We start from the raw sequence: 25,432 nt of genomic DNA on the forward strand, positions 1-25,432 counted from the left end.
CCCTTACAGTACTGGTATGAATGTAAAACTGTACAATCACTTTCAGTTTGGTAGGTTTAAAAACATTTTTTTTGTAAAGTTAAATATACATTTACTATATGACGTAGTAATTCTATTTCTGGGTATTTACCGAAAAGAAACTAAAACCCATATCCACACAAAGATTTGCATGTGAATGTTCATAGAAGCTTTATTCGTAATAGCCCAAACTAAACTCAGATGTTCCTCAACAGGTGAAATCTACTACAATTACTAATAAAAGTGATATATCCATATAATAGAATATTTCTCAGCAACAAAAAAGAATGAACTGCTTATATACATGACAATATGGATAAATATCAAAAACATGCTGAATGGAAGGAGCCAGACACAAAAGACTACATACTGTACAAATCCATTCACATGAAGTTCTACAACAGGTAAGACTAATATATAGTGACAGAAAACAAATCAGCGATTTCCCGATGCTGGGGGTCGAGATGCAGAGAGGCACAGGGACAATTTCTGGTGGTGACATAGATCTATACATTTTTCACAGTTCATGGAACAATGCACTAAAAAGTGGGTAGAATTTATTTATTATGGATGTAAACTATACTGCTAATAAAGTTGATTTAAACAATAAAATGTCGTCTCTGAATAATGCTTTCTAGGCACAGCCATTCTTAAGACATTAAAACACTCAAATTCACAAAGCAAAAAAGGTGGGATAAATTGGAACATTTTGGAAGTTCTATAATTCAGGCCATATAAGTTGTAAGCATGGCTAACCAAAAGAGACAGTGCATACAAAAGGAGATATTCCTTTTATAGCTATTGTAGCCTTAAGATAGTATATAAGATGTTAAACATAAACAATCTGAGTGAGCTACCATACTTATTCTAAATCCAGAGACACGGAGAATCAGTGAGGGAAAAATACAAGTAAGTAGAACCTGATGGACTCTTTATAAAGGACCATCTGAGAGAGTCTTGAGCTATCCACAATAAAGTGCTTCAAGCACTAAGAAAACACAAAAGAACAACAAGCAACCAAATGAAAAATAGATAAATAGGATTTCTTAAAAATGAAACATTTTTGTGCTTCAAAGGATACCATCAAGAAAGTGAAAAGACAATCCACAGAGTAGGAGAAATATTGGGAAACCATGTATTTGATAAGGGGTTTGTATCCAGAATACATAAAGCACTCTTACAACTTAACAGTCAAAGGATGACTCATTAAAAAAATGGGCAAAGAATTTGAATAGACATTTCTTCAAAGAAGATATAGAAATGGCCAATAAGCACACAAAAATATGTTCAACATTATTAATCATTACCATAATGAGATAATACTTTACACTCACTAAGATAGTTATAATAAAAAATAGACAATAACAAGTTTTGGTAAGGATGTGGAGAAACTGGAATGCTCATACATTACTGGCGTGAATGAAAACTAGTACAGGTGCTGTGAAAAACAGTTTAGCAATTCCTCAATAAGTTAATAAAGTTACTATATGATTTAGCAATTCCTCTCCTAGGTATACACCCACAAAAGTTAATAATATTTGTACACACAAAAACTTGCACATGAATGTTCATAGCAGCATTAAAAAATTTTAAATTGAGGTATAATTGACATATAACATTGTATTTGTTTTGGGAGTAACAACACAATGATCTGATATTTGTATACATAGCAAAATGACCACTAGCAGTATTATTCTTAATAGTTAAAATGTAGAAACAACCCAATGTCCATCAACTGATAAATGAAGAACAAAATGTAGTCTCTCCATACAGTGGAATATTATTGGGCCATGAAATGAAATTATGATTCATGCCATGATACAGATGAACCTTGAAAACATGCTAAGTGAAAGAAGCCAGACCAAAAAAAGGCCATATATTGCATGATTTCATTTATCTGAAAAGTCCAGAATAGGCAAATCCAAAGAGTTAGTAAATACATTACTGGTTTCCAGGGGCTGGGGGAAGGGGAGAATGGGGAATGACTATTAATGGGTATGGAGTTTCTTTTTGAGGTCTTGAAAATGTTCTGGAATTACGTAATTGTGCTGATTATACAACTTTGTGAATATACCAAAGACCACTGAAGTGTAAAACCAAAATGAGGTAAGGGTACCTATTCTGCCTTCACCAAATCACGTAACATAAATATATATGCTTCGTAAATTATATGAAAAATATCCCTTCCCACAGTCGCCAGGTGAGTTCAGTTCCTGTAATTGTACTTTGGAAACCTCATCTCTCCCAAAGTTATGAGTTAATGTGGGTAGAATATATTTGCCCAATGCCATTAACTACTGGTCTTGAACCAAGAGTGACCCTGACTCTTGTGGTGCCAAATCATTCAGTGGCACTCTTAACAACTATGCACAATTATTCTTACGAACAGACAACTTTTAAGGAAGGAGACTGAGCCCATAAAAGTTTTACGTGTTTGGATCCTTAAGACATAAAAGTTCAACTGAAATACATGGTTGTCCAGGATGTCTAACCCTAGAACTATTAATATTTAGGAATCGCTTGACTACAAAGAAGTAATTAAATGGTTCAACAAGTACATTCAAAACTCTTCGTAATGTTGGCATTGAGGGTGTGGTAGAGGTGTCACAGGGGATTTTTATGTTATGCTGACCTTTACCTTTTGTTTATTACTATGACTTGGCACATGTTTGTGACATGTTCTATCATGACCCTCATCCCGTGGAAACAGGGTTACTCCTTGAATTAGAATCTTTCTCGGCAAAAGGGAACTGAAGAGACAAAATTTAAAAACGTACCATTTTTAAGTAACTTTTACCAGATGTGAGGGCCTTTTTGTTTTGCTCATAAAGGATATTTTTACTCCAATAAAACACTTGGAGTTTCTTCATTTCTACTTCTATTGCTACTGCCCCGGTTCAGACCACTTCATCTCTTACCTGGACCATAGCCATACCCGCAGGATTCATCCCCCTTTCATTGCTCCCTGAACAAAAACACACATATTGACCATGGCCACATGCATGCTGTAGGCCTTGCCTAGCCCACAACCTTGCCTCATGTCACCTTTGCTCTCGTGCATTCTATCTCCAGGCACGTCATGTTTCCCTCAGCTCCTCTAGCGAAGCATGTTCTTACTTCGGGGGTTTTAGAGGCAGTGATTGATCACACTTCAGTTCCCTTTCATGAGTTTAGAATCAACTGGGCAGAAGATACAGGAGTCAGACCTACAAAGATCAAAAATAGCAGTTTTCTTCCTGAAAACGCTGGCTTGAAAAACAGGCTTAGATGTGCAGCTATAATCAGACCTTCTTGGGAGGCAAAATTTCCTTGTAGAAATACAAGGACTGGGGGATAGGGGTTTCATCTCTACTTACTTTAGGCCCCTTCCTGTTTTATATCTTGATGATGGAAGAAATTAGTAAATACTCTGTGTAATAATAAAATGGCATGCTTTATGGTACCAGTTACCATGTTAACACAATTCTGAAACAATTATAGAGACACTGAGCTTTTTCTCCCCTTCGGTTTAACACTTTTACAATTTATAGGAAATTTATTGTAGTTTTACTCACACTTAGCTATTTTCTCAGGAAACACATTTAGAAAATCATTGTTTATTCTGGAGAAATCGATAACTGAAACATATAATCTAGCCCTCTCCAATCTTCTCCACCCAAAACAAACAAACCAGTAGGCCAATTCCATTTAATCCTGAGTTAGGAGTAGGGTTTTGTGTAACAATAGTTGAACATTATTATCAAAAGTTTCATAGACTTCAAACAGATATATTTAACTTTTAACCAGTCTCACCTGAAAACAGCCGTAAGTAAGTTCTTAGTGGAAAATGTGTTTTGACCACCAAACACTTAAATTTGAAACAAAGGAATGAACTGCAAGGTGGCTGAATTAAAATGCAATTTGTCTTGTAAGCTGTCTTGATTTTGTCCTGCCCCCTCCAGAAAAAACAAAAATGAAAAAGTATGGTTCCAGGGTTGTTTCTTTTGGTAAAGCTTCTCAGACTGCTTGGAAAGCAAATACAATACTACTATTATGTTGTAATGGAATAACGTTGTAGTAAGTGCTTTCCCATATCACTTTCTTCCATATTGCTATCCTCACAATGACCACGCAAGTCTCTAGGGTAAGTAGAAATATTCCTTTGACAGGGAAAAAGACAGAGACACCTAAGTGAGGTGACTTGCCTGAACTTGCATGGTATACAGCAGGAAACCCTGGTTAAGACTCTGCCTAATGGTGATCCAGAGGTCAAAGGCCTTGGTCCTAGGCCCGTCTGTCACTATTCTTCATTCTGGACAGTCTCACGCTTGCATGTGTGTGTGAGGGTGACCAGTTGAATTAGTTAGAACTCTGTTGTTCTAAGAGACAGGAAGCAAACTGACTGAGAAAAGGGAATTGGCAATTCCAGGGATAGGTCTGGCTTCAGTCATGGCCTGAAGGAGGTCAAGTAATATCACCAGGACCTAGCTTTTCTTTTATCTTTTGGTTCCATATCTTTTGATTTGCACTATTTTCATTGTGGTGGCAGTTTGGTTGCTGCATTTCTAAACCTAACTTTCTATCATTTCAAATCTAGTGAAAAAGAGCAAAATGTTTTTGTCACAGTCCAGGTCTTATTGTGTTCTGTTGGCTCTGATTGAGCGGACTAGTCAATATGACCACATATTGGACCAGGCCGGGGTCCCACGCTCTACCACTTTGGCTAGGCTGGGAGAGCAAGAAGTAAGATCCTGGAGAAGAAACCTTCAGGGACCCCCTCAGCTTCTTTAATAGAATGGCAGCCTTTGGTTTACCGCCGTCTTTTAAATCTCACATAGCGTGGGAGCAACTTTATGTGGAAATCAGGGTACATGAAAAAAGAGGAATGGATGCTGGGTGGAAAAAATAATCCACCACCTTTATGTTTTAGTAGCCTGTGCATGCTTGAAATTTTCAATTGTTAAGAGAATCTTTGCCTCAGATTTAGGTTCCAAGAGCCATGCCAACCAGTCCAGCCAAGAGGGAATGAAGCTGGAAAAGGCTAAAGAGGCTGTGTCCAGCTTATAAGCACCAACTTCAATCTCAGCAAGCAAACTTTATCATCGCTTAATAAACCAGTAGCCCAAGGGACCCACTAATTCCCTGGTATGTGTCCGGGTAGCAGATTTCATGATCGAAAACCAAGATACTTCTTCCATGATTTTGAGAAGAAAGAAGGGCAGGGTTTCCAGTCTATAACCATTAACATAATCAGATTGCTTCATTATATTACCCAATGAGAATTGGTAAATTAGTATCAGCTAATTATTTCCCTTTGAGTAATAATTTCCAAAGGAATTTGAACCATGAAGACATATTATTCTGGGAAAGTAAAAAGGTTAATAAGAGTACAGTATCATTTAGGAGCCAAAAAGTATTAATGATGCTTTTCACACTACATGTTTTCATCGTACCCATATTGTCAAAAAGTTAATAACAGTGAGATTATTATACGTATATGAGAAGAGTTCAGTTTTATTAGTTAGGATAGGCTAAAGGAAAGGAAAATTCCCAGTAAGGGAGAGGTTTTGTTTATGCCAGAAGTTTATAATCCTTAATTTTTAAGTCACCCAACATTCCAGAATTGTTTCCATTTTACACTTAGGTTAATTGAAGCAGGAGGCATTGTTGTGAAATTCCTAAGCCACAAACAAAGAAGCTTGCAAGGACTATTCTTCTAAGGCCCAGACTTTAGAAGGTGATATCATGCTACTTATGCTTTAAAAATCTTCCTTCTCCCCTTTGTGTTTCAAGTTGATATCAACGCTTAAGGGTGGGTGTAAACTACTGCAGTGGATGTTAAAGTTTGTATGGTCAGGGTTCATACTTGCAAGCAACCAAAGCTCATATTGTATGATTTATTCCCATAGAATTTCTGGTAATGATGCAGAACTAGGCTTGGAAACTGAGCAGGAGCAAGGGAAGGAAGTAGCAGGATGGACCACAACCGAAAACAAGCCACACACCCAGTCTAGTGAGAACCCTTTTGCTATTGTCGCTAAGCATTTTGCTGCTACTGGAAACTGATCGCTACTTAGTGTTGTCAGATAAAAACAGGATGCTTAGTTAAATTTGAATTTGAATTTTTTTTTTTTTTAGTTTAAGTATGTCCCATGCAATATTTGGGCTATACTTATATTGAAAAAATACTAAAAAAGTATTTGTTTTTATCTGAAATTTGAATTTCACTGGGTCTCCTGTATTTTCATTTGCTAAATCTAGCAGCCCTACACTGGATGTACCAAAGCTATTGCCCTTGCTATGCCTAGAAACAAGCTACCACCTGCCACTCAAGTGGGTTTTCCAGGAGGTTCCTGGCTTTTTGCATCATGGGTTCTAAACACAGCCTGATTGAGACAGTTATGTGTGTGATCAGTGGAGTCTCTGTTACATGCCTCTGCTTTGGCTGCCAGGGAGGTTAGAAGGCTGCTGGTGTCTCTATTGTTAATGGACAGTGGCCTCTGTCTTCTACTGTCTTAACATTTCTCAGACATAGGGGTGGGGCAGTGGTGAGATTCAGGTATTAAGGGGGAGAAAAATGATAAATGCCTACTCTATTTTCTCTTTAACATGTGTTCCTTTTCTTTCTCATTGTCTAGTGGCCTGTGAGTTGGGGGCCCGGCATGATAATATAATTCTTTTTGCCAGTCACTGGTCCAAGAACCCAGATCTCAGCCAGTTAGTATATGGCATCTCCTTGGCCAGCAGGGGTTGTTTCAGGATTGGGCACATTACCCAATTTGGGCCCAGGGAATGAGAGAAAAGTTCGCTAGAAGATTCTAGGGGAACTTACCTTATTCCTGAGATCTACGTTAAAAAATGATCTCTTCTTCCTCCATTATTTTGTATAGTTGTGAGGCCTGGAAATTTTGCAGCCATCTTGCTTCCAGCCTGAGGTGAAGAACAGAGTAAAATGAGGGTGGAAAGCCATAATTGCAGAGAAGTAGAACTGGAACCACTGGATGAAGCCCCCGAATGCCTCTCCCACATCTGGACGCTCAGTTATGTGCACCAGTACATTTTTGTTTGGCTTAAGCAACTTCGACTTGGGTGTTCTTGTACTTATAGCCAAAAACAACCCAACTGAAAAAAGGATTCATGAATGTGTGAGCCACTTTTGTAAGCTTATCATTTGTTGAATTCTGAAAGTTCAGCATAATGTGTTTTGATGGAACTAGAAATTATTGCTATTATGAAATTGTGAGGCAAAGATTAGTATTTAAATTAATGCAGCACAAACAACTAGAGCTTTGCTCCATTAGGCCAGGGAAAGAAGCAGTTTATGATTATTGCCAGATTCTTTCTCTTTTTGCATAAATGCCTCGGGGATGAGCCAGCCTCTCAGCAAGTACCCTCCAAAGAGAAAAACATATTTAAATTCCTGGAAAGGCTTACAGTACAAACATAAATAGTATTTTAGAAAACTTTACCCTCCCTCCTCCCCCTTTCTTCCTGGGGTGGACAGCTGCTGCTTTGGCCTGCCTAGCAACCCTCCCCACTTCTTCGGGTAATAACACCCTGCTTTACCTTTGGGTCCCTCCCTCTCCTCCATTCCCTGTAATCTCGTTGGGACCAGCCATCCATCCAGGTGCCACACCTGCTGTCTCCCATTAGGCCCAAGGATAGGCATGTAACTTCAGGCTAAACAGCTCTCCAGGGAAGTGATGCAAGAGAGAAAGTCAATGGTGTCAGTCCTAAAGGGACCTGATTCCTGTCTTTTCTGAGGCTTGATTCTGCGATCCCCGCCCCTGCCCCTGGCTTTGGTTAAGGTAGCCAGAGTGAATTTCTCTTGCACGCTGCCAAGAACCTTAGCTGATACTCTCCACCCAAACAGTCCTCAAATGCAACCGAGCGTGTATTTAGGAGTTACATTTTTAATTTTCACCAGACATGTGGGACTATAAACCTGATATAAACCTGCTTATAACTTCTATCATGTGCCTAAATTATCATATAATAAATTGCAAAAATTCATTTGGAACTACAGTTTTGGAAATTAAAGTGTATTTTTAAGGTTTTTTTTTTAAAACCCACTTACATAGCACTTACGGTGTCCAAGACATTATTTGTTTAATTGACATTATAACCCAGTGATGTAAATGCGATCATTATCCCCATTTCATAGATTTTGAAACTGGATCACAAAGAGGTTAAGTAACATAAGTAACATACACAAGGTTACACAGCTAGTAAATGGCCAAGCTGTGATTCAAACCATGACAGTCTGACTCCAGTCCGTGCTCTTATCCACTGTGTAAAATCTGGCATCATCAGAATACTGAGACTTAAACTATAAAATCGACTTCTAATGAATAAGATTAGTTACATGCAAAAGCATCTTAATGATAGAATAACTTCCAGTCCAGAGGCAAGAAAAATAAACAGAGTTGGCTAAAGCCCCTGGGTTCCAGCTTTCAACTTTTGAGCCAAATGAAAACCGCTTAGGCTTTCCAAGCGGGGAAAAAAATTCTCATCTAATTAGTTAGCAAACACGAACTAAGTCCAAACACCTGCTACTGCTTTTCTTTCACTGTTGCCAGGTACTCCATGAGCAGCCTTGGATCAATAACTAATTACTTTGGAAGCTGAACACATATAATTAATTATATAATTTTAACAAATGAAGTTTATTTCCATTAAATTGCTCCATAAGACTGGGATATTTTAAAGGCTGCTATAGAAAAGGGGAGACGTGAGGACCAAAGCCTTTTTTACAGTTGACTCAGCTATGAATCATATCCTCCACCGTGAGAATTCTCTCATCTCCCCATTATCTGGTAAATGTCTATGGCGTTATTCACGCACTCATTCAAGTAAATGCATTGAGTACCTGCTAAGTGCCAAGCACTGTCCCGGGCCCTCGGGCTATGGCAGTGAACAAGACGGAAATTGACGGAAATCCTTTCCTTTGTGGTGGTGGCGTTCTAGTGGGGAGTTGTAATTGCAAAGATGCCTAATTGAAAAAGCCTGAATGTTTTTGGTTCCTGATTGTTCCATTACTGTAATGAATGAAAGAATGAGTTCATCTGAGGGCTGTGTTGAGTCCGTGCATCTGTGCCACGTCCGCTGGCTTGGTCCTTTCAGAGGTGCCCAAGGGAAGGATACTGGCTAAAGTCTGCCTGGCAGAGGTGATAATATCTGCTGAGAGATAATGACAATCTGTTATTATGGGCCCAGGATGTCACATGAATAAACCATGTACTTCATATATTCTAGCACACTTAGTTCTCACAAGAACCTAAGGTCTAGAAGCAGTAGCATTGCAACTCCTGAGCTGGCGGACTTGGACTCATCTTTCTTCTTTCATCCCCCTTCCCAAAGGAGTCCCCTTTCCTTCGGCCCATACCTTGGATGTGAGCTTCCTGCCTGAGGACTGTAAAGACTAGTTCGAAAGATGGAAAACTAAGAACCAACGGATTCTTCTCAAAATACCAAACCATCTATTATTTCAGAGGTGTTAATTTCAGAAGGAAAATGGGCCAGGCTTGGAAACAGAACTTACATGGATCCTATGGGTAAAAAAAGAACTTGGGAAACTGTGACAGGTACAACTGGGAAAGGACAGTCGGCTGATGGGGTGGCGGGTGTCCCGGTGCTGCAAAGAGCTCCTCACTGGGAATGTGTCTTTGGGGTGCAGCAGTGCTGACCACCAATAGGACGCTACTGCCTACAAGTCCCCGCGGGTGTCATAGCTGATAACGAAAGCCCAGAAGCAGGGGCTCTCTGGGAGCTTCAGTGAGAAACTAGCTATAAAGACTGTTCTCCAGCTGTATGTGTGGATCCAGGTTTGTGAAATGGTACTACTGTGTTTCCCCAAAAATAAGACCTACCCCAAAAATAAGCCCCAGTTAAGATCGTCAGCCAGACGGACACATTTAGCACGTTATGACGATGTTCCCGAAGAAGATGACATTGACTGTATTTGAACAAACGTAGATTGTTGTATATGAAAAATAAGACATCCCCCGAAAATACGCCCGAATGTGTCTTTTGGAGCAAAAATTAATATAAGACCCAGTCTTACTTTCCGGGAAATGCGGTATAAAACCCAGTCTTATTTTCAGGGAAACATGGTACACACATCATGATTAATACAGATAAGGCTGAAAATGTCAGACCTAAGCCAGAGCCAGGGGATGGAGAATCTGTGCCAGTAAGTTCTTTACCAAAGAATGACCTGCTGAAGAGACTTGTTGCGCTGGTGCCTGATGAAAAATTCTGACAGTGGATGCCGGAGTCTATTCCTGCCCCCTGGTGCTGAAACATGCAAACTCGAAGCCGTTTGAAATGCTGGTCCTGAGATTTTTAAGGCCATAGGACAGTGGCCATATGCTTTCGCAAACAAGACCACTAGGACTCCTTCACTAAGACTTTGTATTCAGCTTAGTTTAATGTAGATTTAAAATGAGCTATTTCATAAAATAAAAGCAACACAGAATGCAATCAATCAAATTTGACAATGCACCCTATTTTGACTCAAGTTCTCTGAAATTGAGGGGGTGTCTTAGGAGTCAGGGGCTCTCATACGTGCTGTCTGCAGGGCAGTGACAATGATGGGGACATTGCTTACAATGTCACACTTGGGCATGGTATTGACAACAGTATGTTTTCAGCATTTCAGTTGAATTACGAGCATTGTTGATACTGCCAGTAAGATCATTTTGCAGAATGGGTGCCAGTGGCATGGAAGACGTTCTCCCAGGAAGGGCTGGGAGCAGCTGAGGCCTCTTTCGGAAATGCTGTTTGGCGAATCCTACTGATGGAATAGAGGGCGGTTTTGTATGGAAAAAGCCTCAGTGATAAGACAACATTGTGGTCTGGTTAATTGGTAGGTTTGTTTCTACCAATACAGGATTATTACGCTCATTGTACAGATGAGGAAGCAGAGACACAATAATGTGAATTACCTTCCCCAAACCCCACAGGTAGTGAAGTGGCAGAGCCAGGATTTTATCTGGAATTGTTTGCTTGATTTAGAGTCTAAATACTAAATGGCCAGTTAACCATTGTACTTACTCTCCTAGTCCTCAGTATTCATGCAGCTGGTTGAGGAAGGTTATTGCAGCCTGATTTACTCAGCCAACCGACTGACTCATTGAGTGCCTACTATGTGCCAGAAATTGGCATATATTGGGGACATGTCCATTAGTGGGCAAGAATTTGGAGCTACCCTCAAGGAAGAGATAGCTTATTAAAGGAATAGGTTTTAATCACATAACAACTGGAATAAATGTAAAGTTGCACCTGTGCAGTAATAGGAAAAAGAACTATTAAAATGTAAAATGCTATTAAAATGTGAAGTGAGGGGCCCTTTTATAATCTGTGAAATCAGAGAAGGCTTCCTGGAAGAAGAGTCCTTTGAGCTAAAAGTAAATAGGAAAACAGGATGGAAGGAAGACCATCCCAGAAAGAGGAAACAGGCCTCATGGTGGGAAAGAAGTTAGTGCCTTCCCCAAATGGAAGTAAGCCAGAGAGGCGGTAGTGTGTGTGTGTGTGTGTGTGTGTGTGTGTAGGTGGGGGCCAGAGTGTTATGAGACAAAGGTAGAAAAGTAGGTCAGGGTAAGAACACGTATGGCCCTGTAGCCACGTTAGGGATTTAAGTCTTCCTCCTGAAAGCAATGAAGCTCCCCAAAAGTTTCACTGTCCCATTTATTATTCCTTAGCTCTAATTCTATTTCAGTAAATCTGAAACTGTCTCAAAGGCTGATTCACTCTCCGTGGACAGGAATAATTTTTCTGAAAGCCCTTGATAAGCAGCTATACATGTATAAGGTATGATCATTTCCCTGTTATTCAAAACAATTCTCTTGTTTGCTCTGGCTCAAAATATGATGAAACAACAGAAATTTCTTTCTTACAGTTCTGGTGGCTGGAAGTCCGAGATCAAGGTGGAGGCATGGTCAGGAAAGGGTCCTCTTCTGGGCTGCAGACTTCTTGTATCCTCACATGGCAGAAGGGGCCAGGGAGCTCAGTGGGATCTCTTTTTTAGAAGCACCAATCCCATTCGTGAGGGCTCCACTCTCAGAACCTAATCACCTCCCTTAGGCTCCACCTTCTAATACTATTACCTTTGCAGCTTAGGATTTCAACATATGAATTTTGAAGGGGTACACACATTCAGACCACAGCAATGGTTCTCCAGATTTATAAATTATTATGTATAAAAAGATGAAGCACAGTTTATTTGCCTATACGTAAACATGTGACACACAGAGATGTACGCAATGTAGTGAAATCATACATATTAAGCATACCTTATTTAATTAATTCAAAGATGCATATATTTTCACTGAAGTTAGGATGTCTTACAACTGAAGGCATGTCACATATTAATAGTCAGTGTCTTTTCTTTCTTGGTGATACATAAAATAATAATCTTACAGTTAGTAGCATCTCAGATTTAATGGAATGTACAAGAGTCACGTTCCTAGAAGTAGAGCCGAAGATAAGTATTGAGTTTATACAATTTATTGAGGGGTGTTCTTTTAAACAGCCTATAGGAGAAGGAGTGAAGCAGGAGAAAGAAAGCGACAGAGCCATGCAAGGTCTTAGGTCAAGACTTGCCTTCTGGCTGATCCATAGGAATGGGCTCTGAAGCAGGAGCCCCATCACAGCTTTGCTCCTTTGAGGCAAGGGACCTTTTGTGCCCCCCAAATTAGTTAGTCATTGACTATGGGCTGCCTTTCGTGGGGTCATAACCTTTTGGGCCACGGTTAAGTCTCAGGAGAAGGGGAGCAGCTGGGAGCATTATCAGCCAATAGCCACAACAAGTAGGGGTTGGGAGCTTCCACTTGGCGTAGGGGAACCAGGAGACATTATAGCATCCACTATAGGAATCCTGCTCAGCTTCACAGTTCACAGCCCACTAAGTGAAAACTAGCTTCTCTCCAGAACAGTCATTCTCCTGTTATGGTATCATTTGCAACGTCCTCAATAATATCCTTAGGGTAGACTCAGTTACCTTGTGTCCTAAGGCTGTTTCTTACAGGTCTCCTGAGGACAGGGCAATCAGATGCTTTCAGAAGCCACAGCTACTACAGGCATAGAGCCATTCTGATCTGCGAATGGCAGGCGTGGCTCCAGAAGGAATCCACAGACTCCTAACAAGTCTGTGTTTGTTAGGGTGGGGTGGGGAACCCAGAGAAAACCATAAAGTAAGTGGAGTGGATCTTCTTTGTCCCCCGCCCTGCCTGTCTAAAATCTTGTCCCCCCTCCCCTCAGTATCCTTTTCTCCATCCCTTCACCACCACTCTTCCTCTGCCTGATCTCTAACTTTGAACTGTTCTCAGGATGTTTCTTCATTTCTTCCCTTCCCCTGCCCCTTCCCCAGGAATGTACCTTAAAAAAAAAACACAAGAGTGTTAGGAATTTTCTGTGTTACCACCTGGCTATATTTGCACTTTATAGACAACTTGGGGGAGGATAGATACTGTTTACCGTAAGGAAATGAATAACTATGGGCGTAATGTAAGGCCTCTGCAATCCTCTAAATCATTCAACGTGGACAAGCTCCTCATACAAACTGTAAACACACCCTGACTGAATACAGAAGTGGCAGAGACAAGTTGGGAAGATCTCTTTCTGCTCTCTCACTCGGGCATACAGGCCAGTCCAGGCTGCTACTCTTAGCTAATTCTTCCTTCCTGTATCTTGGCTTTCTCTGCACAAAGGAGCGGCTGGGTAGATGGCATTCCTAGGCCCAATCAAGGGCATAGACAAGGATAGAATAATTCCAATATATTTATTTTCCCCTTTGCAGTGATAACAACAGGAACAACAATGGCAGAACCAACAATTACTGAATGTTTTCAAGGTGTCAGTGGACTTTCTGGTTAATAAGAGCTAAACCAGAATCTTTGGATCCTTTTTTACCTGGATTATCTTGAGTACACATTTGAGCTGACCTAGAAATGAATGCTAAAATTATGAGAAAAGAATAATTTGACCAATGCAGTCTTTCATAGACTTAGATTTAGCATTGGAGAAACTCTGGCTCAATTAACAGAGACGTAAAGACAAAATAGAGGGATGGGATCCTAAGGATACAGAGCTGAAAGAGAGCTTAGAGACCACATGATTCCAGCTTCCTCATTGTTCAGGGGAAAACAATTGCATCCCAGGTAGAGTAAATTGTCCAAAGCCACAGAGTCCAAGAAAAAGATTTGGAGGGTGAGGTGACACAGTTATAAAGGTCGGTGCCAGGGATGACTTTGCTAGATTTAAGCCACATTTTAATATGGAAATACAAGTTTAATGATAGCTCCAGTTAAATTAAGTTAGGAACAAATAAAGACTATGACTGGAGAATGGCTTCTATATGGTGAGTATTCATTTGCTGAGAGTAGATTATTCGTCATTCTGAATGAACTCTTCTTCTGCAGCTGGTGAGAAGGGCGACTACCACCCCACAGCTTCCCAGTGGTGGGTGCCTGTGATTAGGGCACACAGACCATCTCGGTGAGAAATGTGGGAAGAACAGTTTTTATGTCAAAACTGTTCTTTACTATTTTTAGAAAGAAATGACTACTTCTTTATTTCTCTAGTGTTTCATATTGCCCTAATGTAGTCTATCAATGATTTATGAAAGACAGTGTACAGTCCATTAGTCACCTACAAAGGTCAAGCTTTGGCCCTACCCTACCCTACTGTGGTTAAATATTGTCAGCTTGATGAAAGGCACTAAAACACTAAACATTTAAAAAACTTTACTCTCTTTGGGTGTCTCTATAACAAATACGCTTTATTGCATATTATACTAGAGGCTGTTGAAGGATACAAAAGAAGTAAAAAGACAAAAAGAAAAGGAAGAAAAGAAGAAAGGAAGGAAGGAAGGAAAGAAGGAAGGAAGGAAGTACAGTTCATATGTTCAAAGAGATTATAAACTGGATAGAACAGTAGAAATGAAAACATAATCATCCTCATCATTGTTACCCCTCGGACACTTGCTATGGACGGGTACCATACAAAACACTTCACGTACATTATTCCATTTAATACTCACATTGACCTTTTGGAGGTAGTCATGGTAACCTGGTTTACAGATGAGAAAACTGAGCCCTAGAGAGGCCTCCCACCTGGCAGCAGCTGAGTCATAACTGCAAACCCAGGTCTCAGACTTTAGAGCCAGTGATTCTTCCATCACTGCACATTCCCCTCACAGGAAAGCTCTAAAGCAAAACATGATGATTGATTGCCTACCTGGTTCATCAAGACAGAACTGGCCCCAATATAGAGTAGATCTGTTCTTGCCTGTTGCTGCTATTTATTCTGCCTGGCTTTGGATTCAGTCTACCAACTTCCCACCCTCATGTGTGACCTGTGTGGGAGCTGGCTGTAGACTTGTCAAGTATATGGAGTCATGCGATGTATGACTTGTTGTTATGTGTGTTAAAGACAAAATACAGAATAATATAGACACCTCTGCTCCTTCCTATAGGCCTAGTTTAAAGATTATGAATGTATTAAATTTGAGCACCTCATCTTTCTGCCTTCCAAACCTGCATTTCCAGGTAGAGATAGAAATTCCTGATCTTAGTTGAAATCTTAGGGTTTCTTATGTGAGTTTGGGCAGTAGTCATTCATCCATCCAATAGTTACCAAGACTACTAAGTGCTTCATAATGTCCTCAGTCCTGCACGCACAAGGATGGAGAACCACAGCCTTAATCCTTAGGAAGCTGAGTCTTATTGGAGACAAAGGGTTGCCGAACTTAGCAAAGAAAAAAACAAAGAACACCCAGTTACATAGTGCATGAGATATACTCACACTAAAAATTGATCCTTTGTTTATCTGAAATTCAGATTTAACTAGGTGCCATGTATTTTATGTAGTGACCCTGGGCAGACACAAAAAACCACCACACCCTACAAAAAGATGGCGGTTCTAATGGTTGTGCACACACAGCTCTGTAGACATATAAGAGAAGGAACACTTTGCCTGTCTGGGAGGCTTCGAATGACTGTGTGGCCCGACTTGAAGGAATGATGCATTTGCTGGGTGATCTTGAATAAAATTTGACAGGCAGAGAGGGGGAAGTCAACAGAATTTGAGATAATGCCTGGTGTGCATGGGCAATGGGAGAAAGGCAACAATTAACGTGAAGGTCAGATAATGAAGGGTTTTGGCAGAAAGGCGAATGAGTCACAACTTCATTCTGCCATCAATAGGAAATCATCCAATCTATATTTTCTTCTCATTTTTCATATAGTCAGACTTTGGCTATGCAGTGTTTCGCAAAATGTGGCCATGGAAGGAGAAGAAGGAGAAGAAGAAGGAGGAAGAGAATTTAGTTGTTATGTCTCCTTTATCTCCCCTGGTCTGTGCATTGGGTTGAATACCAAAGAATTAGAGATGGGTGCGCATGCTCTTATCCTCAGGGAGTGACCCAGTCTAAACCTCCTGAAGGTAAAACCAAGTCAAGGTGAAACAGAAATTGACCCTATCCCCTGTGCAACTTCCAGGAAAATCACTCACTCTCTCGGCTGTTTTTCTACAGCACTTTGACTTTGCATAAATATTGATTAGAGCCTTAGAGCCTCTCTCACTGTAATTCCTTCAGCTGCGTTTGTACATGACTGTTTCCTCTGCTGAAGTGGTATTCGTACTCTATGCATCCCTAGGATAGGCCTAGTGCTAGCGTAAACAACAATAACCCTCAAGTAATGATTGTGTGATGAGTGAGCAGAATCAGTTGAGAGCAAGAAAGACTCTGGGGAAATAAGATGTAAAATGTGTGCTGGGTTGTGATGGTTGGGATTGGAGTGGGGAGGAAGAAAAGACGGGTGAGGAGGTACTGGAAGTGAAAGTGGGGAAGGTCTCAACTTGGTCTTGACCTACCTTATTACTCTACCAGGACTATCTTTGAATGTGGCCCATTGAAAATGAGGGGGAAGGAGGATTTTAAGTTTAGACTGCAATTTGTGGTTCTAGGTGAGTAAAACATGGAGAATAAGCCTGAACTTTCTTAGCATATTAAACGTGTGTTCATTGCAGATGAAGGAGCTAGGCAAAAGATTTTGTTATTGTTAAATAACATTATTATCGTCACTGAAGGAAATGGTGCAGTGAGTCTGGATGGATTTCCCCCCATTTTCTCTTGAACGCAAACTTTGAGAGATGAGAGAGCTGTGCTTCGGAGACAGGAGCCTGGGAACAGTCGTGTTCAGTTGGACCAGTACCCATGGAAGAAGGCAGGGGCTCTCGGGAAGGACTGTGGGCTTGCTTCAGTGAATATGGACCATCAAGTAGACTGCTGCTGGCAGCCAAGGCACTCTGTCTGCAGAACTGCAACAGTCCTTGTGGAGGTTGGAAAAGGCCTCAAAGAACTTTAACTAGCATTTCACTGTGCACCTTGGAGACTGGTCGGTCTGGGTGTGAATCCTAGCTCCCCCCTCTCCTTTGTGGTCTTGGACAAGTCAGCTCAGTCTATTTCTTTGTCTGTCAATGGACAGTGCTAAGAATGTTTTAGGGATGTTGTGAATGCATGGTAGGATGCAGATAACATAAGGGGTAGAGAATTGGGTAAATTGTAGTTACGGTTCAGAGTCCTGGAAGTGCAAATGGAGATATTTTACTCTAAACCTCTCTAAATGGCTCCTATGTAAAATGAGGGCACCAGACAAAATGATCTGAAAGTTTTTGACACTACCTTTTGTTAAGCAGTGAGTATGACTGGTAGAGTTTAAGAGAAGCATGGCATTATTATATGCTCAACTAAACTATTTTTCTTAAATCCTTGGTCTCAGTTTTGGCATCAGACAGCCTGAGGTCTAACATAGATTCATCTGGGCAAACTTGGAAAAGTCATTTAACTACACCGTGTCTGCTTTCTCCTCTGTAAGAACATAGGGATAAAACGAGCACCTCATTTGTAGCTAGTGGTGTGCTGGGGCTCCAGCTTAGCCAGCTCACAAGAGCCTTTTATGCACAGTTACTCCCAGCTCCGTGTTCTGTGAGGTCATGCTGGTAGCTTGAAGTCGACCAAGGATTTACACCACAGAAATTGGCAGTCACTACAAACCAGGACTTTTTATTCCCCAGAGAGCCAATTGTTAAACATTTACCAGTGCACAGCTACTTACAGGATCGTTGCAAAGGTCAAATGAGGGATGGATGCAAAGGGCTTACACATTGCCTAGCATGTAAGTATTTACATACATAAGCATAGCTGTATATATGTACTTTTGTCCAATAATTTATGCTTTAAATTATTTTTAAAAATTATTTTTAGTAGGGGACACCATGTTTTAAGTCTTTCTAGCTTTCCTGGGATTCCTGCCACCCCCATCCCCACCTTTATAGTAGGAGCAAAATTGTTTTTACTTTGTGATCCTGCCCACTGGCTGGAGTCTTTCCTGAAGGCGTAGTCTGGCTGGTCTCCTGAATGGAGGAGATAATGTAGCTTGGGAGTTATTCCCGGGGCCACTTTCCAACGCAAGGACTGGGAAGTAAAGAACTCCTATCTATAGCAACAGAAAGGAAGATTCAGATGAAAAGTAGAGAACAGAAATACTCAGGAATATCCTGGGCTTCCCATATCCCCTTCTCTCCTCATTTCTAATCTCACGTGAAGCCTGGCTGTATCTCTGCCTTTGGATTCTATGCACCAAGTTTTACTTTAAGTGCCGGTAACAGTGCCTGGCACAGAGTAGGTACTCAATAAATATTTGTTGAATGATTAGTAGATTTGCTTTTTTGCTTAAGCTAGCATGTGTTGGTTACCTCTACTCTATTTTCCAGAGCAGTCTAATAAAACACATGGATGCAGTGCTTTGTCGAAATCTCAGTCATTAATGACTAGGGGAAAGCTGGTTCTACCCTACAGCTTCAGAATCCCAGTGTTCATCTGATGGCAGCCCCAGGGTGGGCTCAGTGTGAGAAGAAGCCATCTTCTCTGAGCTCTAAATGTCTGTGCTATTTTGGTTTAAAATATACATAGGTACTAAAATGACTTTCTGGCTTTTGGGGTGTGTGTGTGTGTGTGTGTGTGTGTGTGTGTGTGTGTGTTTTAATTTATAGAAGAATTTTAGAAGCCAGTGGGGGAGAGAAAAATGACACAGCTTTAGGTAATAGAAGAAGTTTGTACCACAAATAATGGCTTAATTGGGAAGAGGCCTCTATATGTTTGGAGTGTAGCAGGGCAGCAAAGCATTTATTTGTTTCTTGATTGCTCTGAAGAATTCCATCTTTGGCAATCTCTGGAAAAATCTTTTCAATGACCTTGTATTATTTAGCTGTGCAGGGTCTCTGTTGTGAAGGTCATTAAAAACATTGCCTAAGGAATGTCCTCAGACTAAGTAGAAAGGAACACCTTAGAGAATGGAAATGACACAATCTCTGACAGCACAAGCGTTTTAAGCAATTCTGCAATGAGATTGCAATATGAAATTCAACCTATAAAACATTAAGAGAGAGACCAGTAGAACATTACATGATTTGCTGGAAATAAAAATACGAACTCTTTGCCATGGTCTTTCAGAATGTTGTAAGTGTATTTTGTCTCTGAGATCAGCTTACATTAGTTCTCGAATCTTCATTTCCAATTTTTTAGCATCAGCTCCACAAAATTCAAAAATCTGTTCACAAATACACAAAGGTGAAATATATATTGAAAAATTTTAATGCTACATTTTATTTACCACAATGTATCCAAAATATATCATTTCAACATGTAATCAATATAAAATTATTAATGAGATATTTTATGATTATTTTTCTCAATTGAAGCTTCATAATTTGGTGTGTGCTTTTTTTGGCTAATTTTGTTTTTCTTAAAAAATTTTTTTTTTCAATTACAGTTGACAGTCAATATTATCTTATATTAGTTTCAGGTGTACCGCACAGTGGTTAGACATTTATATAATTACTAAAGTGGTTCCACTTGATTAGTCCAGTACCCACCCGGCACCATTCATAGTTATTACAATATTATTGACTATATTATCTATGTTTACTTTACATCCCTGTGACTATTTTGCAACTACCAGTTTGTACTTCTTAATCCCTTCACCTTTTTCACGGAAGGGTGAAATATTTATTGGTTCAAATATTGCAAAGATGTTGAAGCTTTGAGTTTTGTTTCTGCTTGTAAAATTATCCTCTATTTATTTTCCTTGTCTGCAAGATACTTTAACTATAAATAAGCATTAAATATATTAAATTCATGATGCTTTAATTGGCACCTTTTTAAAATAGTTTATGCTAGTGTTTTGCCAGATTTATATAATTCTCCATAATATTCCTCTAAACTAAGGTCTAAAATATTTTGTTGGAAACTGCAATGTCTCAGAGCTTTTATCCATTGGCATTGAGGGCTTGTTAATTCATATACAGGACTTCCTGAAGTCAAATGGCTTGTGATTTCCCATTCCCTGACTTTTGCCCAGGTAATAGAATTGCAATCTATGGCTTTTAAAAAGCACATTTGCTTTTCAAATTTTCACATCTCTGAATCAAGATGCACTTCCTAGCGATGGTATGTTATTTTGGTACTCTTTTCAGTAGTATACAAAGTAATGGTGAATCTGTCGATGATGAATCTTATATTTGATGAAACAGGGAAGCTAAAAACCTTACTATTCATTATCACTTTAGTATCAATTGGAGAGGAGGAGGACTGTGGGTAAACTGAGGATGGGATTGGCTGAGGACTTGAGTTTCCACTGAGGGCGATTGCAGCAGCCAAACAATGGTGCTGGGACTTTGGGGCAGGGGTTGGAAAAGCGTAGAACTAACATCCATGCTTAGTGTGCAGCAGAGAAGAGACTGTCCCCACATTGAATGACTCTGCTTCCCTAGGCAGCAGCATTCAGTCTGGGTGTTGCCTGAGGGTATCATAGTTCATTCTATTCCTTTAAAATAAACCCGTCTGGTGACTCGGTCTGGATCACATTTCACTTACCGGCTCGCCCACGAATCCACTTCTATAACAGCAAATTGCTCTTTTGAATCTTGAGAATAGGGTTACCTAAGTGTGGGTGCAGAATTTCATGATTTATCTGGGCTGTCTGGTTGGTAGCCATCTCCTCTATAAATAGTTCTCTTGGCCTTGGCCACCAGGGGAGGAGGGTGTCAGAAAGGATCTGCGAGAGTCTCTCTTTCCTAAGAGTCAGGTGGCCGCTGGATGGTGGCTCTAGGCATAAAGAGAGGTTCATAATCCTCTGAGGCCAGAGCAGGTACCAAGACAAGAAGTCCTGGCAAGAACGTAGGCAGGGCTTGGCCACCTGAATGACCGGACTTGGCAGGGAGCAGGAAAAGGATACTAAGCTTAGCTAAGTGACCAGAGTGCTGAGTCATTGCCAGAAAGCCAAGGACCACAATGAGGCTGCATGCTTCACGAGGCTAGAGGTTTACAGAGAGGGGTATACTTTTAAAATTCTTTTCACTTGGGGGCAGCAGGACTTCCTCAACAGCTCGATCTAGTCTTAAAGGAGCTTCGCCCTTTGTCCCTAACTAATGCTGGGGTGGAATGCAGGGTGTGGATGTACTCTTATTGTGTCCTTCCCCCATGGGAACAGGGAGGGCAGGCGTCGCTATGTCTGCAGTGGCACTGTCTGCAGTCCTTGTCTTGTGGCTTCTGTCCCAGATTTCTCCCGAGTCTTTCTACTCTACCCCTCTGCTTTAGGAGCAGATTGACTCAAGCGAAGGCACAGGTAACAGCTGAGCAGCAGACACTGGCAAGGAAGGGTTGGGAAGTTCCCAAGGTGTATCTGTTCCCCAGGACCACAGCCAAGGAATTCTACACAGTCTCCTGACCCCTAGAGGTCTATAAGAAGGTTATGTATTATTCTAAGGGCAATAACTCCAGTGGATCTGATTATGTGTGCTTATTTGAGGGCCTCCCCTACTGCCAAAGGACAGTGTGGAGCCAAAGAGAGTTTGGGGGCCCCTAAAGAGGGGCTTTTCTTCTTGAAGGAGATTGGCCCTCATGGAGGAATGGCACAGGCTCTAGGGGTGTAGGAAATAGGAGGGCACAGCCCTGAAGGGGGATTTCCAGGGAGGGGTGAACCATGGGGTTATGACATGCCTATGCTGTGATACCTGGACAGCCACCAAGGGCAGCCAGAAGCCACAAGTGCAACAAGGGCAGCCAGAAGCCACAAGTGCAACAAGAGCCTTGGCTACTGTGAAATCTGACTCCTCTTCCTTTTAGATACATTGAACCTAGCACAGGCACCATCATCCACACTGTTACCTGAGCCAGGTAACGCGTTAAAAATTCATATACACTCAGACAATTGCACACATTGTAAGCATACAGTTTGGAGAGTTATTACAAAAGAGAGCACACCGGCGTAACCATGTCGAGATCACGATGTAGAGCTTTACCAGTGCCCAGCCACCTCCGTCCCAATCAGTACCTCGTGCCCAAAAGCGACAACTAATCTGGATTTTTCACCATACATTAGTTCGGTCTGTTTTTGAACTTTTATAAATAGAATTCTACAGTATGTAGTCTTCTGTGTCTGGCTTCTTTCACCCAACATGATGCTTATGAGGTTTATGTGTACAGGGGCAGTACATTCCTTTTTCAGTGCTTTTTAGTATTCTATTGCATGACTGTAACACAGTTTATCCATTTTGGTTATGACCACGAGTGCTGCTAGGAACATTCTTTTCTATATCTTTGTGGGGACACCTTTGGGGGGCATAGGAACACTCATTTCTGTGGGGTTGTAGTGTACCTAGAAGTAGGATTACTGAGTTCAGCTTTAGTAGGAGATACCAACAAGTTTTCAAAGCGATTGCATGAATTTACACTCCACCCACAGAGGAGGTGTGTTCTGGCTATTCTACATGCTTGACAACACTTGGTACTGTCAGTCTCTTTCCTGTTAGTCATTCTGGTGGCTTTGGGTGACATTACATTTGTCACTGAACTCCATGGATTTCCCTTCATCAACTTTCACCTGGGGTGTAGTAACAGCTCATAATTTTTTCCCTGTCTCCAGGCTTATGCCCCATAGGTCCCCTCTCCTCATTGAAGCTCAAAAGCACAACTCTAGTTATCCTTCTTTGTAAAATTCTCCAGTGTTTCTCTATCCTCATCAAATCCAAGTTTCTTATAAGGATTCCTTGATATTGTCCTGTCTACCTCTACTGCCACTCCCTACTATAAACTCTGAACTCTAGCAACCCTTTCCAGTTGGAATTCATTTAACGAATACTGAAAGAGTGCCTACTGCGAGACAGATGCATTGTGAACAAGACAGACAAACACCCCCTCGCAGAGCTCATCGTCTCCTGATCATTTAATAATTTTATATTATTGATGTATGATTCCCAAATGATTCCTGACATATACCCAGACTATTTTATAACTCTTTGTTTCTCCCCGTCTTTCTCACTTGCTAATCTTAACCATCCTTCAAGATTTAGCTCAGGAAGCCTTCCTTGCAGTCTTTCTCTGGGATCTCATAGCGCTCTCTATTAAACAGATAGCGACTGTACCTTATTTTACTTCCCTGCTTTTCTATCTAGCTCCGAACCTTACACGTAGGTGCTCTATTCATGGTTTTAGGCCTGAAGTGAGTCGAACAAAGCTGATTTCTGGTCACTGAAGTAGGAGTCCGAGACTCTGGGTAGGGCTAAGTTTCAGGCACTGGAAGGCACACACTTATCATACTAACTGCTATTTTATTCTTTCTCTGTCCAGTTTGCCAAAGGCAAATGTTATATGTGTGTCTGCTTATCTAGCTTGAGACACAGGAGCTTCATGAACGTGGTTAACGAAGGAGGAGCAGTTTACTGATAAGAGCTTATTTCATACGCAGCTTTTCTCTTTTTGAAGAGATACATACGCGAGGCAAGCAATATCTTCTTTCTGCCCCAAATGTTTTCTCACTTTGATGTGAATGTTTGGCTGTGTCTCTCAAAGGTGTGCTCTACTCTGAAGGCTTAGAAAGCAATGTTTACTTCTCTCTTCTCAATGCCTACATTTTTCATGTACTGTTGCCACCCAAGCAATGATTGCTAATGAAAATTACATGCTCCAGTTTGCAGAGACCACTAGGATATGGGGTGGCTGTCTGTGTATAACAGAACCACCTATGTCCAACAGTCAGTTTATAAAAATAACTTTCACTTGGATATTTTCAAGCATACATAAAAATAGACTAATAAATGGACTTCCCCATTTACCCATCACCCAGCTGCAACCAGAGGCAGTTTTTTATGCCAAAGACATCCAATCACCTACAAAAAGTCTACTTCTGCTACTGGGAAAATGGAAAGGGGCTGGGGACGATGGTCCCTTCCTAACAAATGCACTTCTGAGGGTATAAATTAAGGAGTCTGATTAATGATGCACACATAGAATAATTATAACAAAACTTGGCCAGCTGATATGCAATTTGGTTGAGTGAGTAGTGAAGTTATATTTCAACCAGTCATATGAAAGTTCATCAACTTTTTAGACATCTGTACTGAGCTAAAAACAATAACATCGTCAAAACAATAGCAATGATAACAACACAAACAAAAAAGCCCAAACAATCAACCAACACAAGACATTTGGGGGGAATAAGCTGTAGAAATGTTTATATGTACAATGTAATTTTGTAATTTGTAATAGTATGATGTTCTTTTTCCTCCTTACGAAGGGCTACTAAGGGTAAGTCTTATTAATGCGATGGAAGGGATATGTCTAACGAGAACTTTTAAAAGCACCTTAACCTTCTGTTTAGACTGTTTAGAGGTGGACAGTGTTAAGGACAGTTTGTCCCTAAATTGGCAATTTTCTCTGACTCCACCCAGACCCAGTCCTTCCCCAGAACCACCTGCATCACTTTGCAGGTGTTTGTACACTTCCCCTTTGACTTTCACAATACCCAGAGCAGGTCTTGCAATGCAAGCAGCTTAGTTAGTTAAGATTTTTGGAGCTGAGCCAAAGCAAACCAAGAAGGTAGGGCCTCTTAGAAATAGTCTGTTTCAAACAACTTGAATTTAGATGGACGTCAATTCAAGAACAGAGCATATAAAAGCAATCTACCTATTTTTTTTTTTCCTAATCAGTACTGGACTGCTTTTCAGGTTGTTCCAATAGTGAGATTTCAGTATAATACTAGTTTACTTTCATTTTGTTGTAGCTGATTTTGAAACTCTGCCTATATATCTGTTTCTTAGAGCTTTCATGGCATAAATAATGGCTAAAGTGCTTTTCTCCGTCTATGTTAGGAATTGACCAACTTTTCTTATAAAGGGCCTGATAATATCTATTTTAGGCTTTGCAGGCCATACGGTCTCTGTTGAAACTATTCAAATCTGATATTGTAGTGTGAAAGTAGCCACAGACAATGTTTAAACAAATGGGCATAGCAGTGTTCCAGTAATGCTTTATTTACAAAAACTGGTGGAGGGTCAGATTTGACCTTTGGGCTGTAGCCTGCCAACCCTTATT

General features: G+C 40.6%; 1 protein-coding gene and 1 pseudogene across 1 annotated transcript in view; one reads left to right on the top strand and one right to left on the bottom strand.

The window, feature by feature from the left end:
• Positions 1-231: 231 nt before the first annotated feature.
• The window catches only part of TXNDC8 (thioredoxin domain containing 8), a 39,358-nt gene continuing 14,157 nt past the window's right edge, over positions 232-25,432 (bottom strand). The window contains exons 5-8 of the mRNA XM_019749560.2: positions 11,895-19,610; positions 8,867-9,177; positions 6,830-6,927; positions 232-3,224 (exon numbers count right to left, since the gene is read on the bottom strand). Of these exons, the coding sequence (XP_019605119.2) occupies positions 19,548-19,610 (63 nt within the window). The 3' untranslated portion in view covers positions 232-3,224; positions 6,830-6,927; positions 8,867-9,177; positions 11,895-19,547. The remainder of the gene's footprint in view (positions 3,225-6,829; positions 6,928-8,866; positions 9,178-11,894; positions 19,611-25,432) is intronic.
• Positions 9,431-10,353, top strand: LOC109456986 (ADP-sugar pyrophosphatase; annotated as a pseudogene).

The sequence above is a fragment of the Rhinolophus sinicus genome, linkage group LG04 (genome assembly GCF_036562045.2).
Source record: "Rhinolophus sinicus isolate RSC01 linkage group LG04, ASM3656204v1, whole genome shotgun sequence".
Classification (NCBI taxonomy): Eukaryota; Metazoa; Chordata; class Mammalia; order Chiroptera; family Rhinolophidae; genus Rhinolophus; species Rhinolophus sinicus.